General features: G+C 41.5%; 1 protein-coding gene across 2 annotated transcripts in view; it reads left to right on the top strand.

The window, feature by feature from the left end:
- CYTH3 (cytohesin 3) overlaps positions 1 to 19,591 on the top strand; it is a 216,200-nt gene that overhangs the window by 135,760 nt on the left and 60,849 nt on the right. For both annotated transcript variants that reach the window (XM_073591021.1, XM_073591020.1), the window contains one exon: positions 1,352 to 1,500. In XM_073591021.1, coding sequence (XP_073447122.1) covers positions 1,352 to 1,500 — 149 coding nt within the window. The remainder of the gene's footprint in view (positions 1 to 1,351; positions 1,501 to 19,591) is intronic.

Here is a 19,591-nt window from a genome sequence, read left to right as displayed (position 1 = left end):
TGGATGGTGTTTTTTTCAATCAGATTAAACTACGATATATATATCATAGTTTGTGGCCTCTAACTTTCCTACAAACTTAATATTATACTCTGATCTGGGTTATATTTTACCAAAGAAATGTAGCAGAATACATTTTGGCCTAAATGTATGAAGAAAAATTATTTATTTGCAAAATTTTATAAACAAAATAAAGAAAAACACATTTTTTTCATCAAAAATTCTTCCCCAAATTTTTTTTTAGCAAAAAAATAGAAAACCCACTGGTGATGAAATACTGCCAAAAGAAAGTTTTATTAGTGTAAAAAGTTAATTTGGGTACAGTGTTACATGACCATGCAATTGTCATTCAAAGTGTGACAGTGCTGAAAGCTGAAAAGTTGCCTGGACAGAAGGGGGTGAATGTATCCGGTATTGAAGTGGTTGAGATCTGCACAAGCCTTCCGGCACTATTGCTGTACATCCACTTTTTTATCGAGAGACTTTCAATGAAGGGGGCTTGGGTGGAATTTTTATAAAGATAATTAATAATGTAATATTGTAAAATTCAAAATGTAATATTTTGGTTGTACCGGGCCAGTGTTACCTGTTGCCTTCTTATAGCTCTCTGGGTCTTTTGTTTGAGTTTCTAGCGTTTCTCACTAATCTGAACAACACAAAGCCAAACTAGGGAGTCTTCGCCCCCCTGCTGCATTTCCTGCTATGTAAAATGAAATGAGTCCAGAGCAGATTTTTTTGAACCTACATGCAAAGATCACACTTCTGGAGTTACAAAGAATCAGAAGGTGATTTAACCCATCATTCCTTCTCAGTATAATTTATGGATGGGTCTTTATTTCCTCTGCTTTTCTGTTCCCTGTTTTTTGTTTTTAATGTTATTGGTTGTTTCTCTTCATTCAATAATTACTGTTTAGCCATGATTTGATTTTCTTTCCTTTCATCACAAGTGGAAGGAAAGAAAACCGCTTGATTGTGTTGATGGGGGGTTGAAAGGAGCGAACACCACGAGTGCTGCAGGTGGCTATAGCTGGTGGCAGTAATCGAATGTAGAAACATTAAAATACAGGTTGGTTGTACCCAAGTTGATCGGTGGATCAACTTTGTTACAATCGGCCTGCCTATACATGGATCGAATCTCGGCCGGTCCCTTCTGAACTGGCCGAATTTCGATCCATGTATGGCTGACATAAGACTAAATATTTCAGGAGTTAACATTTGCAGTCCTATCACGTTTCATGTTAAAATGCCCATGCACCTTCTTATGGTTTAATTATCTGATTTTTGCTGGTAGATGTTTTCCATTTTGAACTCACTACTGAGTTTTTCATTAATGCTGTTCTTTGTTCTATGTCAGATACATGCTACGTCCTATCTTTTGCCATCATCATGCTGAACACCAGTTTACACAATCCCAATGTAAGGGACAAACCATCAGTAGAGCGCTTTATATCTATGAATCGTGGAATTAATGAAGGGGGAGATCTTCCAGAAGAATTATTAAGGGTGAGTTTTCCTTAATATAAATAAATATTGGAACATACTTTATGTGAGTTGTTAATTACATGCAATGTCCTGCTGAGAAACTGTTATTTTCATCTTGTATACTACTCCTCAAAGTGGAACTGTGCTCAAAATGTGAAGATTTGCGATGCTATTGTGAACTTTTAGAAGTGTTAACTGCACCTAAGGAGTACCCTGAACAATGTACTTTGTCTGGAATTCCTCCTGAAAATATTGGTGCACTTCCTGGTATGTGAGGTTGCCTAGGCACTCCTATTCCTATAGCCTTATAGCTGTATATCTGCAGTGTAAGATCTAAGATACTGTGACTGGCTGCTAATCTCTAGAACAGGGTTTCTCAACTAGGGTTTCCTCCAGAGGTTGCTAGGAGTTTCTTGAGCTGTGAGCAACTTTTACCTTTTAGGTTCCCATTGATACCATTGATCTTTTTAGCTATCTGTAAGGAGGGTAGTTCTTCCTAATGACCACGAGTGTAAGGCGCATTTTTCCCATTGACCATCACACTAATGCATCTTGAGTTGTAGAAACAGTCGTTTTCCCCTGAGCCTAGATAGATATTCAAGGGTTCATCTGTGTTGAAAAGTTGGAGAAAGGCTGCTCTAGAAATTTGGAGTGAGAATTGGTGGTGTCACTGCTGTGCTGCTCATTGTTCTCTTTGCTGGAGGCTCTGATATAAGGGAACAAAGCCCTTCCTCTACCAAGATGGCTGCCTCCACACAGACACATCGCAGAACAAGGCATGTTTTGTCAATAATGGGGTAAAAAAAATGGGGACGCCACTCCCCTTCTGCTTTGATTGACAGCCTGTAAAGAGACACATGCATGTGTCTGTGAAGGGGACGTGTCTTCTGCCTGCTCTGCACCTCACTGTGACGGAGATCGGAGCCGACTGAGTTTACTTTCCCTTTCCGCCCCTCTCCTCTGGATCTATCTAGATACAAAGCACACTGAAATTCTTGGCAAATTTGCAGCAGAGAGAGACAGAGGGAGACAGACAGAGTGTCACATAGTGTAAGAGAGGGACACAGAGAGAAACAGCAGAGAATGCAGAGAGCGAAAGACTCCGCCTCCCTTAGGTTTGGCGCTATGCCACGCCCAAAGATCGGCAGGTTTATGAGGGCTACAACCGAATAAGGATGCATTTTTGAGAGGTACACGCAATGTGATTTTGATTATCACAACATTATTTACTAAACTTTGCACAAAAAAATAAGGTGTTTAAGGAATTTGGGTTTACAGCCACTTTAACCACTTCAGCCTCGGAAGGATTTACCCCCTTAATGACCAGGCCATTTTTTGCGATATGGCACTGCGTTACTTTAACTGACGTGGTACCCAAGCAAATTTGATAGCCTTTTTTTCCCCACAAATAGAGCTTTCTTTTGGTGGTATTTAATCACCTCTGCGGGTTTACTATTTTGCGCTATAAACAAAAAAAGAGCAACAATTTTGAGAAAAAAACACTATTTTTACTTTCTGCTATAAAACAGATCCAATAAAAATATATAATAAAATGAATTTCTTCATCAATTAAGGCCAATTTGTATTCTGCTTTGTATTTTTGGTAAAATAAATCCCAATTAGTGTATATTGATTGTTTTGCGCAAAAGTTATTGTGTCTACAAACTATGGGATAGAAAATCAAAACTATGGGATAGATTTAAATCCTTTTTTTTTTTTTTAAACTAGTAATGGCTGCGATCAGCGATTTTTAGCGAGACTGCGACATTGCGGCGGACAAACTGGACACTAAGTGACACTTTTTGGGGACCAGTGACACCAATACAGTGATCAGTGCTAAAAAACAATGCACTGATACTATATAAATGACACTGGCAGTGAAGGGGTTAACATCAGGGGCAATCAAATGGTTAAATGTGTTCCCTATGTGTGCTTTCTAACTGTGTGGGGGATGCTGACAATAGACAGTTCCTGATTACTTGGAATCACAGATCTCTCTCTTCCTCTGTGACCGAATGACGGTCTGCCTTGCCATAGGATGCATTAAGGTGAAAAAAAACCACAAGGGTGTTACATCCCCAGTTTATAGGTCGCATTAAAGGTGGAAAACGTTCTGAAATAATTTCTTTGTCTCATTTTTTTTACATCACAGAAACCTGACATTTTAGAAGGGGTGTGTAGGTTTTTTATATCCATTGTATATCTCTACTAACTTCTTACACATCTAGACTTTGCAATGTTTGCCCACTGTTCTTTGCAGAACTGCTCGAATTCAGTTAAATTTGATGGTGACCGTTTGTGGACTGCAGTCTTCAAGTCATTCCACAGATTTTCAATGGGGTTTAAGTCTGGGCTCTGACCCACTGTGTGATCATTTTTGCTATGTGCTTTGGGTCATTGTCATGTTGGAAGGTAACCCTTCTTCCCATTGACAACTTCGGGCAGAGGGCAGCAGATTTTCTATACCCACTGTATTTACTAATGCTATCAGCATTAAGCCCAGTATGTGCGGGCCAAATATCGTCCGGAATAAGCCAGTACAGGCTGACATTCGGCCCGTGTGTACAGGGCTTTGTCAAACAGAAGCCAATCTCACAACCTGCTTCTGTCGAACGAGCATGCAGGAAAACCAGCATCTGATTGGCAACCGATCAGAGCTTGCAGCCAATGATGGTGGGGGGTGGGGGGCGGTCCCCCTGTTAAAACACAATAGCACAGCGGGTAAATCACTATGCTAACATCATTGTATAGTTAGTACAGTGAGCTCCCCAATTTTTTTGTTCAGCCTGCTGTGTTAACAAAAAAAAGAAAATAAGAAAAAGTACCATGTGTACCAGGCATAGGGATTAAACATGGTCAATGTTGATTGATAGTTTAGTTTTACTAAAAGAGCAAGAAAGACTTTTTTGTGCGTGAATGATTATGAGTAATTCAGAAACCATTTGTTACTTCCTATATGTTTTCGGTGTTATATGGAACAGGAGATTTACAATTGCAGACATTGCTTGGTTAATTAGAGCAATTAACATATAAGTACTGCAGTAAGCCATAGCAATTTATTAATCACTTAACTGACTACAGAAAAAAAGAAGACTGGCTGCTATAGCTTACTATACTTTGTACATTTTCGTTATCTTTCATACTCCCTTATTAAATGTGCTGTATGTGGACAAATCCCAACCTGAATGTTTTTTTTTTTTTTTAATTCTGGATATAGTGGATAAGGATTTTTTTATATTTAAAAGTGACCCCCTTGCCTTTTTGTATAAATATCCCTTAAACTTTTTAGTACCGTTGACCAAAATCATTACTCATCTAAACAATAGTGTAACAGCAGAGGCGTAACTCTAGGGGTCACAGGGGTGCTTCAGGGGGCCTGACAACAGGAAAGGGGGCCCACTGTAGAACATATTAAAGGGCCCCAGGATCTGTGGGAAGGGCCCCCGTAGGGGGGGGGTGCTGTGTGTGTGTCAGGGGGCCCTTCATGTTTTTTTGCATCAGGCCCTGAAGGTTCTAGTTACATCTCTGGGTAACAGTATAAAATGTCAGTAATGCTGGCAACTGTTTGTGTTATTTGTGAAATAGGCCATTAGAAAGTCCTGCAATAAGATAAAATCTTAGATAAATAAAGCAAAAAAGTTTGACATTTTCATGTATGTAACATAAATGAGATGCTACTTGTATTGCAGAACATTTTATTGTGTGAATGAGAAAACCACAGAATGTCAAAAAGCACCACTTTCTTGACCAATATCTGCTGTCATTATGATATTAATATGTAGTTAAAAATGTGCATTCATACATTTATACATATTACATCTTTTCTTCTATGTTGAAAGAAGTATGTCCGCATACCATTTTTCACTGCATTACAGCAGGTACCCTTATTTTAAAGAAACACTCCAGCCATACACTCATAGCTGTCTCACCTAAAGATGTGGGAATTGAGACAGCTACCCTTCCTCTGTAAGCATCAGAGAAGTTCTGGAACTGATGCTGCCTTCTTCCTGATGTGGCTTGTACGCATGAATGATCAGCTCCTGTTTGCATAGTGAATATGGCCATGTAGGTAGAATAATATTTATTTAAGGTATTTATAATATAGAGTCAACAATTGCGCACCGCTTTACATATACTGTATATTATTCACTCAAATCGTACACACAGCCAATATTCGCTCATGGGACTTTAAATGAGGCATAATACAAGAGTCATAAAATATCAATTTATTGTACAAGGATTGGACACATAAATTTATAAAGTACACATAAAAAATGTTTGGCATACTGTATCAAGCCATTGGGTTACACATAACAATATATAATGTACATCAAGCTGGTATATTTTCAAGTACATGCTTTACGTGACCGAGATGATTGCAATTGATAAAACACAGCGTCTCCAAATGGTGACCGCTGCTCAGTGTCTGACACAGGAATAGTGGAAGCGAATCCAGGCGCCCAATGAGAAAACTATGAGGTGACACAAGGGAGATCATGACTATGATAAAAAAATATATACCTACTATCTGATGGTTCCTGCATAGCTTCAGCACTGTCACTTGGCAGAACCAACAGCGTGGGACCATTGTAGCCTGCCAACTCATTTCTGAAAGGAAACTATTCTTCCCATTGACCTCTGTGTAGCAAAGTTTTTTTTTTTTTTTTTTAATTGACCACTGGTTTAACCACTTCAATACAGGGCTTTTATATACCCTTCCTTCCCAGACCAATATTTAGTAGCTTTCAGCGCTCTCACAATTTGAATGACAATTACTCAGTCATGCTACAGTGTACCCAAACCAAATTTTTATCATTTTTCTGCTCACAAACAGAGCTTTCTTTTGGTGGTATTTAATTGCCACTGGGTTTTTTATTTTTTGCAATATAAGCGAAAAAAGAGAAATTTTTGAAAAAAAACAAAACTTTTTTTTTTTTTTTTTTTCTATTGTAAAATTTTGCAAATAAGTAATTTTTCTTCATAAATCTGGGCCAAAATATATACTGCTACATAGCTTTAGTAAAAATAACCCAAATTAGTGTATATTTGGTCTCTGTGAAAGTTATAGTCTCTACAAGCTATGGTTCAAATCATTGAAAAATGATCACATCTGATCACACCTGATGTACTGAAGGCCTATCTCATTTTTTGAGACCCTAACAAGCCAGGAAAATACAAATACCCCCCAAATTACCTGATTTTGAAAAGTAGACATTCCAAGGTATTTAGTAAGAGGCATGGTGAGTTTTTTGAAGTTGTAATTTTTTCCCACAATTCTTGGGATTTTTTTTTTTTTGCACAAAATTGTCATAATAACAAGTTATTTCTCTCACACAGCACATGCATACTTGCAATGACACCCCAAAATACATTCTGCTACTCCTGAGTATAGTGATACCACATGTGTGAGACTTTTACACAGCCTGGCCACATACAGAGGTCTATCATCCAAGTTGCACCTTCAGGCGTTTTATGAGCATAAATTGCACATCTCATTTGATGACAACCTATCAGACTTTTGAAGGCCCTGGAGCACCAGGTCAATGGAAACGCCCACAAAATGACCCCATTTTGGAAAGCTAACACCCCAACGTATAATTTATGAGGCATAATGAGTCTTTTGAACGATTCATTTTTTTCCAGAAGTTTTTGGAATATGTGGGAAAAAAATGAGAACGCATATTTTTACACAAAGTTGTCCATTTATAAGATATTTCCAACACATAGCATGTACATAGCAAAAATGACACCCTAAAATACATTATGCTACTCCTCTTGAGTATGGCGATACCAAATGTGTGAGACTTTTACATAGCCTGGCCATATACAGAGGCCCAACATTGAAATAGCACCTTCAGGCATTCTAGGAGCATAAATTACACATCTCATTTCTCAACCACCTATTACACTTTTTAAGGCCCTAGAGCACCAGGACAATGGAAACGCCCACTAAATTATCCCATTTTGGAAAGCTAATACCCCAACGTATAATCTATGAGGCATAATGAGTCTTTTGAATGGTTCATTGGTTCATTTTTTTTCCCGAAGTTTTTGGAATATGTGGAAAAAAAAATGAAAACACTTTTTTATTACAAAGTTGTCCATTTATAAGATATTTCCAACACATAGCATGTACATAGCAAAACTGACACCCCCCAAAATGCATTCTGCTACTCCTCCTGAATATGGCAATACCACATGTGAGACTTTTACACAGCCTGGCTACATACAGAGGCCCAACATCCAAGTAGCACTGTCAGGTGTTCTAGGAGCATAAATTACACACATAAATTCCTGCAAACCTATCACATTGTTGAAGGCCCTTCATATTTCTAACACATAGCATGTACTGTACATACCAATTACAAACCAAAATACATTCTGCTAAGCAAAGGGTAAAGAAAAGATTACTTGCGGATTTAGTAGTGTAGTGGTCCACAGAGGAGAGCATTGGTCCAGACAGCAGGCAGGAACGTGGACAGCTTTCATGCAGCAGGCAGGAATACTGTCCATAGTTAGCACATGCAGCAGGCAGAGGTATGGTCAGCACAGCCAGAGTATTTGTCCAGGGAGCAGGCAGGACCATCAAGCTTAGGGCATCGGTCAGGAAAGAATGGGGACAGGGGTAGAGGCTTCTCCCACCCAAATCGCTTTGAAGTCTCCAGACAACCAGACCCTGTTCTGGGAACACAGAAAACCAAAAATTGGTTTTCTGAACTCAGAACACTATTCTGGAGCCCCTCACATATGTGAGACCCCTGTGTAGCAGGGTGAAAGATCAATCCATGGGGCAGGCAAAAACATGGTCAACATGCCAAGGCCAGTACAGGTAAAAGGCAGAAATAGACAGTAGGCAGAGGCATAGTCGATACAGTCCAGGGTCAGTTCACGTAAAAGGCAGAAACATGGCGGATAAACAATGCAGACGGTAAGCAGAGGCATAGTCGAGAAACAGGCCAGGGTCACTTCACATGGAAGACAATGATATGGTTGGTTGAGGCAGGGAAATATTCAGGACAGAAATTGAAAACGGGGAAATGGCAGTATTAGAAATATGGGCTAATAGTTTTTGAGAGTGTGATATCGCTTGAAGCATTCTCCGATGCAAAGGTCAGGTTGGAAGGGACAGTCGGGACAATGGAAGCTGGTGTCTTTCCTAATCCCTCTTTTGGTACACACCCGACTTTTTTTTTTTGGCGTCGTCTTCCGGATCCTGTTGGTGGAATATGGTCCGGAAAATGGCGCTCATGTAGTCTGCTGACACAATCTGAGCGAATGCTTTCTGGGGGAGATTCTTGTTGGTATATCAGGGCAGTGACAATGTCTTCAGTAAACTTTATGAAGGTGGTGGGTGTTTCCGTTGATTTTTGGTAGATGAAAGAATTTAAAAGGGCCAAATGAAAAAAGTACATTGCGACTTTTTTGCACCAGAAGAGGGATTTTCTTGTTGAAAGATAGGGCTGCAACGTTGATTTGATCATTTAAATCCACCCCCCCGCCATGAATTTATTGTACTCGTTGATACAGGAAGGCTTGCGAACGGGACCGCGTCTTCTGCGAAGTTCCATCGTGGATGGTTGACATGGTTGTGGTGACAAGACGCTGTTGTACCACAGGCCAAAGTTTTTTTTTTTTAGGTATAGGTGGCGCAGAAGGGGCAAACTGGTGTAATAGTTGTCCATGTAAATATGATGCCCTTTTGGAGGAGTGGGAATGCCAACTCCCAAACAATTTTTCCACTTATTCCCATGTACGATGGACACTCAGGGGGCTGGAGCTGGGAATCTTTGCCTTCGTACATGCGGAATGAGTGCACATAACCGGTGGCGCTTTCACAGAGCTTGTTGAGCTTCAAGCCGTACCTCGCCCTCCTACTGGGGATATATTGCTTGATTCCCAGCCGGCCTGTGAAATGCACCAGGGATTCGTCCACAGATATGTTTTTGTCAGGGACATAAAGTTCGGCAAACTTCTTGGAGAAAAAAATTAATTAGGGGGCGAATTTTATATAGTTTATCAAAGTTTGGGTGATTTCAGGGGGGCACTGTAAGTTGTCACTGAAATGCAGGAAGAGCATTATAATTTCGTATCGGGACCTGGACATGGCCGATGAAAAAATTGGCATATGGTGGATGGGTTTGGTCGACCAATACTTATGCGTTTCCTTTTTTTTGTAAGCCCCATGTTGAGCGTTAGGCCTAAAAACAATTTAAGCTCCACCACTGTTAGGGGTCTCCATTCAAAAGGGTGGGCATAGCTGGAGCTGGGGTTGGTTGCAATGAATTGTTGGGCAAAGAGATTGGTTTGGTCCATGATGCCTTGAACTAATTCGTCAGGGAAAAATAAATTTAAAAAATCCATTTGGGAAAAACCTGCAGTGTTGACCTGCACACCTGGCTGTGCTGTAAAAGGGGGGATTGTGGCTGACCCTGTGGTAGAAGGCAGCCACAATGGGTTTGCCAAGGCATCTGGAAGCTGGGTTTGGGCCCTAATCCTTTGGCATGCACTTGTACTAGGCCTTTCCTCCTGGGGTCTAGCAAGGCCTGTACTGGGCCTCTCCTCCTGGGGTCTACCGCCGTTGGCACTGCTGGTAGCTGCCTGGTGTTCAGATCGTCGTCTTCGGGGGGCTCATATTCCGAACCAGAATTGGAATCGGAACTGAGCGGTGAGAGCTCCTCGTTGCTCTCATCGGTCAGACTGAGTATTTGGTATGCCTCTTCTGGGGTGTACACCTTTCTGAACATAGTGGCTGTATGTACTCTGGTGGTGGGTACTCTGGTGGCAAGTACTCTGGTGGCAGGTGGTGAGGTTGTGGGTAATCTAGTGAGGTGGCAGGTACTCCGGTGGCAGGTGGTGATGTGGCGGATACTCTGGTGAGGTGGCGGGTACTCTGGTGAGGTGGCGGTCTTCTGGTGGCAGGTGGTGAGGTGGCGGGTACTCTGGTGGCAGGTGGGTGAGTACACTGGTGAGGTGGCAGGTACTCTGGTGAGGTGGCGGGTACTCCTGATGGACAGGTACTAGATGACAGGTACTAGATGACAGGACCTCTTTATTTAGGGGGGAAATCTGGGCACAGTAGTTCATATATAGGGTACTGTAATATGTAACTCACTGTTAGCTGATTTACTCCTCACACTGGATTGGTGTGTGAAGAGGAGAACCCAGCAACAGCGGTTACACACTGTTTACATTTAATGACCGGCTGTGATTGGACACAGCCGGTCACGTGGTAAAGAGCCAATTTCATTGGCTCTTTACATTGATTGGGGCTGGGCTGTATCCAAGGGAAAAGCCTCAGCCCCGATCGCCGCTCTGCCTGCCACCGGGGGCACGCGCGGGCACCGTGCACGCCGCTACTGCATAGTTCTGCATAGTCACCAATCACAGCCGGTCACGCTGCTCCCGAAGCTCTGCCCCCTGCCTCTGCCACTCCATTACCCCCATCGGGGAATGGCTGTGTCCCGAGGGACACTCCGGATCCCCGATCGCCGCTCTCCGGGCCCCCGGGGGCCCGCAGTAGCAGTGGAAAGCCGAGGACGTCATATGATGCCCACCAAGGATGGGAGATCCCATCTGTGGGCGTCATTTGACTATGGCTGGGTACTGAAGTGGTTAAGGACCCTTCTCTTACAGACCACCAGTGTAAGGGGGCTCTTCTGTCACTGCCAATGTATTGGGACATTCTTCATATAACTACCAGTGTAAGGGGGGCACCTTTTCCACTGATCACCAGGGTAAGAGGTTCATTCTACCAGTGGCTATAAACGTAAGAGGCCCTTCTTCCTCTAGGCCATCACTGTATGGTGTTCTTTCTCCCGCTGATCCCCCAATGTAAGAGGTTATTTCTTCATTGACCACCAATGTAAAGTGATACTAGAACATGCCTACATATGAAATATTCTGGGTTCTGGTCGCACCCATTGTTCCTGCTGAACCGGCCGAGATTCATGTATGGCCGGACTTAGAGGTTTAATTTTGCTTCTTTTCTAGAAATTAATGTTTTAGGCATGGCTCTAAAAATTCTAGAATAACTTCATTAGTCTATATAGTACTAAGGTTTTTTTCTACACTGATGATCCTTTTTTAGGGGGGTATAAAATATTAGTGCAGACACTCCTGGCGGTTTCCCTAATAGTGGTAGTATTTGACTGGCTCTGTTGGATTTTTCTCTCTGATTTCTGTGTTCACTAATGCCGCGTACACACGGTCGGACTTTTCAGCTACAAAAGTCCGACAGCCCGTCTGACAGACTTTCGACAGACTTTCGACGTACTTTTGGCGGACTTTCAACAGACTTTCTAACGACCGGACTTGCCTACACACGATCACACCAAAGTCCGACGGATTCGTACGTGATGACGTACACCGGACTAAAATAAGGAAGTTGATAGCCAGTAGCCAATAGCTGCCCTAGCGTGGGTTTTTGGCCGTCGGACTAGCATACAGACGAGCGGATTTCTGGGTCCGGCGGAGTTACGACATAAAGATTTGAAGCATGTTCCAAATCTAAAGTCCATCAGATTTGCGACTGGAAAAGTCAGCTGAAGGTCCGGTAACGCCCACACACGATTGAATTGTCCGCCGGATTTGGTCCGTCGGACAAGTCCGGTCGAAAAAGTCTGACCGCGTGTATGCGGAATAAGGGATTACAGCAGAGGTGTGTGCTCACTAAGAAAAGATGCACCATAATCTCATATGAGAATGATGTTTATGCACTTGTCAAATTAAAAAGATTATGCATGTATTAACACTTATATTTTCTAGGACTGTGACAAAAATATTAGCGTGCAGTTAGGGCTGGGAGATTTTCTTAAAAAAAAAAATCTTCGATTCTCTTAAAAAAAACTCGATTCACGATTCGAATCGAGTTTTTTTTTTTTTTTATTTGGAAATCACGCCGGTCCCGAGGCGCTGCGGGCATGAGCTTTTAGGCGAGGCTGCGGCTTTGGCCTAGTCCGCAGCGTCCGGCCTCGCGGACTAGGCCGAAGCCGCGGCCTCACCTAAAAACTCCTTGCCCGCAGCTCTTTAGGCCCGGCGCGGTGTCCGCGCCGGTCCGGAGGCGCTGCGGGCATGAGTTTTTAGGCGAGGCCGCGGCTTCGGCCTAGTCCGCGCCGTCCGGCCGTAGCCGCGGACTAGGCCGAAGCCGCGGCCTCGCCTAAAAACTCATGCCCGCAGCGCCTCCGGACCGGCGCGGGTGAAAAAAAAAAAAATCTAAAAAAATCGATTTGCTTAAATTTTGGATCGATTTGACCTCTCAACTCGATTCAAGATTTAAATCGATTTTTTTCCCAGCCCTACGTGCAGTACAAAAAAGCAGACTGCCAGAAATTGTTTAACTGTTCTAATGACAGGAATTTGGTGGCTATGAGTTACTACTCTCAGGCATAGCTGATAAAAGTCACCATACCGGTACAAGATAATTGCCTTTCCTGCTGCGTGCAGGAATGCAAACATATGAAAATTCAAGCGGTATACCAAACAGATGGATGGACAGCACATGTCACAAAGCAGGTACTGAAGAAAAAGAATAGGGTGGGTATAGGATTGTGTATCTGGGATTGTATAATATATTTTTCTTTTTATAGGTTGAACTAGATGAACTTGTGTATTTTTTTTCCAACCTAACGAACTATGTAACAAAGTAGGACTGCTATAGGACAGGCCCTGCAGTCCTGTGAAAAAGTAATAGCCCTGTCCTAATTTTTATTTTTTTTGCATATTTGTCACACTTAAATGATTTGGATCATCAAACAAATTGTATTATTACACAAAGATGACCCAAGTAAAAGCAAATTGCAGTTTTTTAAATGATGATTTCATTTACTAAGAGGAAATAAGTTGTCCAAATCTGCCTGGCCCTGTGTGAAAAAGTAAATGCCCCATAAACCTAATAACTGGTTGTACCACCCTTGGTGTCAAGAACTGCAATAAAGCATTTGCGATAACTGGTAATGAGTTTTTCACATTGCTGTGGAGGAATTTTGACCCACTCCTATTTGCAGAATTGTTTTAATTCAGCCACATTGGAGGGTTTTCGATAGAGAATGGCCTGTTTAAGGTCATGCCACCGCATCTACATCATGCCAAGTTCCAAATTCTGAATTCCAAATTCCCAATTGCAAATTCCGTGTTTCAAATTCCAAATTTCTAATTTCAAGTTCCCAGTTCCGTGTTCTGAATTCCGTGTTCTGAATTCTGTGTTCCGAATTCCATATTCTAAATTCCGTGTTCCAAATTCCGTGTTCCAAATTCCATGTTCCAAGTTCCCAGTTCTAATTCCGAATTCCGTGTTCTGAATTCCATGTTCCAAATTTCAAATTCCAAGTTCCCAGTTCTAATTCCAAATTCCGTGCTTTGAATCCCATGTTCCAAATTTCAAATTCCAAGTTCCCAGTTCTAATTCCAAATTCCGTGTTCCGAATTCCGTGTTCTGAATTCCGTGTTCCAAATTTCAAATTCCAAGTTCCAAGTTCTAATTCCAAATTCCGTGTTCTGAATTCCGTGTTCTGCCTTCCATGTTCCAAATTTCAAATTCCAAGTTCCCAGTTCTAATTCCAAATTCTGTGTTCCAAATTCCTAAATCCGTATTACAAATTCCGTGTTTCCAAATTCCCAATTCCTTGTTCAGAATTCCGTATTCCGAGTTCCATGTTCTGAATTCCATAGAGTTAGAATGCTCCTGGTAGTGCAGAAAATAAAAGAATGTAAATCCCCTGGACTGCTGCTTTTAATAGACACCGAAAAAGCGTTTGATAGATTAAACTGGGGATTTATTCAGAACACATTAGAGGTAATGGGATTAGGCCCAAAGATGACCCACTGGATCAAAACACTATACAATCAGCCCACAGCGAGGGTAAAGGTAAACGGGACAGTCTCTGGGCCCTTTGAGATGTACACCGGGACGAGACAGGGGTGCCCCCTGTCCCCCCTGTTGTTTGTTCTGTCATTACAACCACTTTTGGCAGGGATTAAGATATGGGGACAAGGAACACAAATTGGCGGCTTACGCCGATGATATTCTGTTTTATATAACTAGTCCCAGGATAACCCTACCCAACTTAATGAAAGCCTTAAAAACATATGGAGATATATCATTACTTTAAAATGAACCCTTTGAAATCAGAGATCCTAAAAATTAATGTGAGGAAACAGGACAAGCTGATATACCAACATGAGTTCCCATTTATTTGGAGAAAAACGGATTTAAAATACTTAGGAGTCAAAATAACACCATCCACTGAGACAATATACCAAAAGAATTTCAGCCCGCTACTGAACGAAATAAAAACAAAACAAAATTAAATAAAATTGCAACAAGATACTTGTCTTGGATAGGCAGAATAAATATTTTTAAAATGGTAATTTTACCAAAGATTATGAATAAGATGCAAATGCTATCCATCCCACTCCCACAGGTATATTTTAAAACCCTAAAAACGATACTCTTAAGGTTTATTTGGCAGAAAAAGAAGCCTTGTATAAGCTTGACAGTACTGACTAAGGAGAAGGGGCAAGGGGGACTTGGGAGTACCAGACCTTAAGAACTATTACAATGCTATTGTACTATCACGGGTGTTAGAATGGGCAAAAAACAGTAAAGAAATAGATGGGTTAAATTGGAAAACACGATTAGTAATGCTACACTAGGGAAAAAAATATGGATACCTGCAATACTAAGGGAACTGAGTTATAACACAGAAAGCACTGGCAATCTGGGATATGATGCACAAAAGGGAAAAATGGGATTTTAATTTTACCTTTGATACCACTAAGAGACACGAATTGGAAATTGGATAAAAAAAAATAATTCACAATTAAAAGCTATAAAGGAGAAAGGTAAAATATGCACATTTCAGGATTAAAAACACAAAAAATACTTATTGGTAATAGATGAATGGCAGTACTCCCAGTTTAAACATTTTGTTGCTGCATTGCCCCAACCAGTTAGATCCGATGAGAACCTACGGCCTTTTGAGCGGCTATGAACAGCTACAGGTACGAATAAGGGGATCTCAAGGCTCTATAAATTACTGATGGGACTGAAAGGGCCGGAAATACCGCCATTTATCGGAAAATGGAAAGAAGAATTGAGAATGCGAGAGAGACCTAGATTTAGGGAAAATACTGAGGCTGGCACACACCACGGCAACACTATAGAAATGAACTACAAGTGCCTGACACGCTGTATATAACACTGGATAAGGCACACAAATGCCAAAACGAGGTTTCGCAGTTATGTTGGAGGGGGTGTAAGGTACTTGAAACCATGGTCCACATAGGGTGGACATGTCCTAAAATTAAAAAATACTGGAGAGAGGTACTGCAGATAATAAAGGAAATAACCAGCATAGAAATACCAGTGGACTCGTGGGGGTGTTTGTTCCATGGGGTTAGAATGCTAATCAAACAATATACAAGAACATTGGTCCCCCAGTTATCAAACGCAGCCAAAAGTTTAATCCCTCGACAGTGGCAGGAGATAGAAAGTCCCACAATGAGGAGTTAGTGTAGTAAAATAAACAAAACTTTTAATATGGAATATCTAAGGTTCAGTGGCGAGGAGGGAAGGTTTCGAAGGGAAGTGGAGAGTTTGGATAAAGTTTAAGCAGACAGTTGGATTTGCTGAAATGATGGGAGCATAAGAAGGGGATGAGATTGGAGATACGGGAAATGTCAGGCAGCTAGAGGTTAATAAGACAGGTCAGAGAGGAGGGGGAGGGAGGGCTGGGGAGGGGGAAGGAAAATTATTAAAATATGCTGACAAAAGCAAACAGTGGAAAGGTGACCTCATCAGTCTGCTTCTGCTCCTTCACTGTCTGATTATAAGCAGGGAGTGGAGAGTAATGCCGCGTACACACGGTCGGACTTTTCGTCTACAAAAGTCCGACAGCCTGTCCGACAGACTTCCGGCGGACTTTCGGCGGACTTGCAGCAGACTTTCTAACGAACGGACTTGCCTACACACGACCACACAAAAGTCCGACGGATTCGTACGTGATGACGTACACCGGACTAAAATAAGGAAGTTCATAGCCAGTAGCCAATAGCTGCCCTAGCATGGGTTTTTGTCCGTCGGACTAGCACACAGACGAGCGGATTTCGGGGTCCGTCGTAGTTACGACGTAAAGATTTGAAGCATGTTTCAAATCTAAAGTCCGTCGGATTTGAGGCTGAAAAAGTCTGCTGAAAGTCCGGAGAAGCCCACACACGATCGGATTACCAGCCAGCTTTAGTCCGTCGGCGTCCGTTGGACTTTTGTAGACGAAAAGTCCGACCGTGTGTACGCGGCATAATGATGAGCTCTGGCGTGTTCGCATGCTGCACGTGCCGAGCCCGCCAGGAAGTCAGCACGGCGCAGCGCTAATCACAAGCAGTGAGACATTTCCCTATGTGCTGCTGCAGAGATCAGAAAATGTCCCACTGCCTGTGATTAGCACTGCGCCGTGCCGACTTCCTGGCGGGCTCGACACGTGCAGCATGTGAACACGCCTGAGCTCATCCTTAGTGGAGAGGTCACCAAGCTGTGTTGCCTAATTGCAGCAAAGAAAAGTAAGGTCACCGGGCTAGTTTTGCTGTCTGGGAGGGCTGTGTAAATCTCAGGTAAAAACGCTCTAATATATGTATTTCAGTAGTGTATCTGGAGTTTAGATGTAAATATTTGAAATGTTTTTTGATCACCTTAAAGGGACCCATTCAGAATAAGAAATATAGTGGCTGCCATCACTCACTTGGTGTGGACAATGGAGCTTTAATTAGAGGTCGACCGATATGGGTTTTTTTCTGGCCGGTGCCGATGCCGATATTTAGAAATCGCGGTGGCCGATATGTGATGCCGATTTTTTGGGGCCGATATATTATGCCGATTTTTTTTTTTTTTTTTTTTCCCTTCATCTCATAAAATCTAACAGTAAGACCCCTTTCACACTGGGGCGTTTTTCAGGCGCTTTTGGGCTAAAAATAGCGCCTGTAAAGTACCTGTAAAACGGCTCCCCTGCAGTCTCAGTGTGAAAACCAGAGTGCTTTCACACTGCGGCGATGCGCTGGCAGGATGTTTAAAAAAAAAGTCCTGCAAGCGGCATCTTTGGAGAGGTGTCTACTGCTCCTCCACCACTCCTGCCCATTGAAATGAATTCGCACCGCTGCCGAAGCGCCTGCAAAGCCTTTCGGCAGCGGCGCTTCAGGGGCGCATTTAACCCCTTCCTCGGCTGCTAGCTGGGTTATAAGCGCCCTGCTAGCAGCCGAATAGCGAAGCTAAAATGACGGTAAAGCGCCGCTAAAACTAGCAGCGTTTTACCGTCAACGCATGCCTGCTGTGTGTGAAAGCAACCTTAAGTGATACAGAAAATTTTTTACATTTAAACATTTATTAAACAAAACAAACCTCCAATCAGCTCACTTGTAGAATTTAGATAAAATTAAAAAAAACTATATCTTAAATATTAAATACACAAAAACAGGTAATCAAAACTTTTGGATGAAAAAAAATGGGCTAACTTTACTGCTTAGTTTTTTTTTAAATTTATTAGTGTATTTTTTCAAAAAATATTGCGTTTGAAAGACCGCTGCGCAAATACCGTGTGACATAAAATATTGCAACAACCACTATTTTATTCCCTAGGGTCTCTGCTAAAAAAAATATATATATATATAATGTTTGGGGTTTCTAAGTGATTTTCTAGCAGAAAATACAGGATTTTTACTTGTAAGCAACAAGTGTCAGAAAAGATTTAGTCTTTAAATGGTTAAACTGAGAACTTCTACACACAGAGCTCAGTTCATTCATAAGTGTAAACATTGTATCTCTTCAGGTTCTTTTTATCAGATTTGGCAGGCTGCCAAGAGGAGGAGAGAAGTCTCTTCACAGAAGTTTTCAGGCAACTTGTATTGACTTCTATTACAGAAGTCATTTGCAAGTCCGCTGATATCGGCCTTTTTTATGAGCACAATCGGCAGATGCCGATTAAGTAAAAAACGCCAAATATCGGTCGACCTCTAGCTTTAATACTTTTCATTGGTACCATGATTGTTCCAGGCGATTGATTCAATAGGTAGTGAAGCCAGGATATAGATAAAAGCCCAGAACCTGCCTTTTTAAAACCAAGCTGGCAATAGCAGTCTCCATATTGCTAACCTTACAAGTTCACACCAGTGCGGACTATATACTTTTTTTTTTTTTTTTTTCATCTTATCTACTTTTAATCACAAAAATGTTTGTCAGACAAATCAAAGCAATCGAACATCAATAGTTTGATCAATTTACATTTTAAAGGGGATTTTTTCAGATTTATGTCTGTTTCTGTTAAAAAATAGCTGTATTTTTTTTAATATGTCAATGTGAAAAAGGGAATCTGAATGGGGGCAGTTTTTTCATTATTAATCTGCAGATGCACTTGCAGTGTTCTAATGAGGAAAGTTGCAGTGTCTGCATCCTTTTATTAACCCTTTTGGAGTATTTAACCCTTAATTAACCCTTTGGGATTAAGTAATTAACCCCTTGCTAAAAATCAATGAAGCAATAACACAAGCAGGAAATTACATTTTGGGGGACGTTCTGTACACAGTTTGTGTACAGAAGGCCTCCTGGTTGCCATATTATGTAGATTTTTTCAGCGTATTACAACTCATTTTTATTAACATTAAATGACAATATGGTTCATGTAGCAATTGTATATGAATATATATTTATATATATATATTATACATTTTATTTTATTTTTTATTTGTTTGTTTTTTTTCCCATCAAAATGGCGTTGCCTGTTAGTAGTCACTATTATTGGTTGGTTGCTTTGATCAGTTTAGTCATTGAAAGCTGTTTTACAATTGCCCAAGTGTATGGCCAGCTAGTCCTACATATAGCAGTTTTCTGGTAATTCAACCACCTTCACCCAGCAATCGCAGGATGTAACTATAGAATGGGTAGGGGCAACCTACCACCATAATTTATGTAGTTAGATCTATAGATAATGGTAGGCTGCTTTAATCCAGTCATTCTCAACCAGGGTTCTGTGGAACCCTATGGTTTCTCCAGAGGTTGCTAGGGTTTTCTTGAGCTGTGGCTGATCTCCTGTCTGTTGGTGCATGTATAGTTTTTGGGCCCATACTACATGGC

Source organism: Aquarana catesbeiana, linkage group LG06 (assembly GCF_042186555.1).
Source record: "Aquarana catesbeiana isolate 2022-GZ linkage group LG06, ASM4218655v1, whole genome shotgun sequence".
Classification (NCBI taxonomy): domain Eukaryota; kingdom Metazoa; phylum Chordata; class Amphibia; order Anura; family Ranidae; genus Aquarana; species Aquarana catesbeiana.
This window is presented reverse-complemented; position numbering and strand designations above follow the sequence as displayed.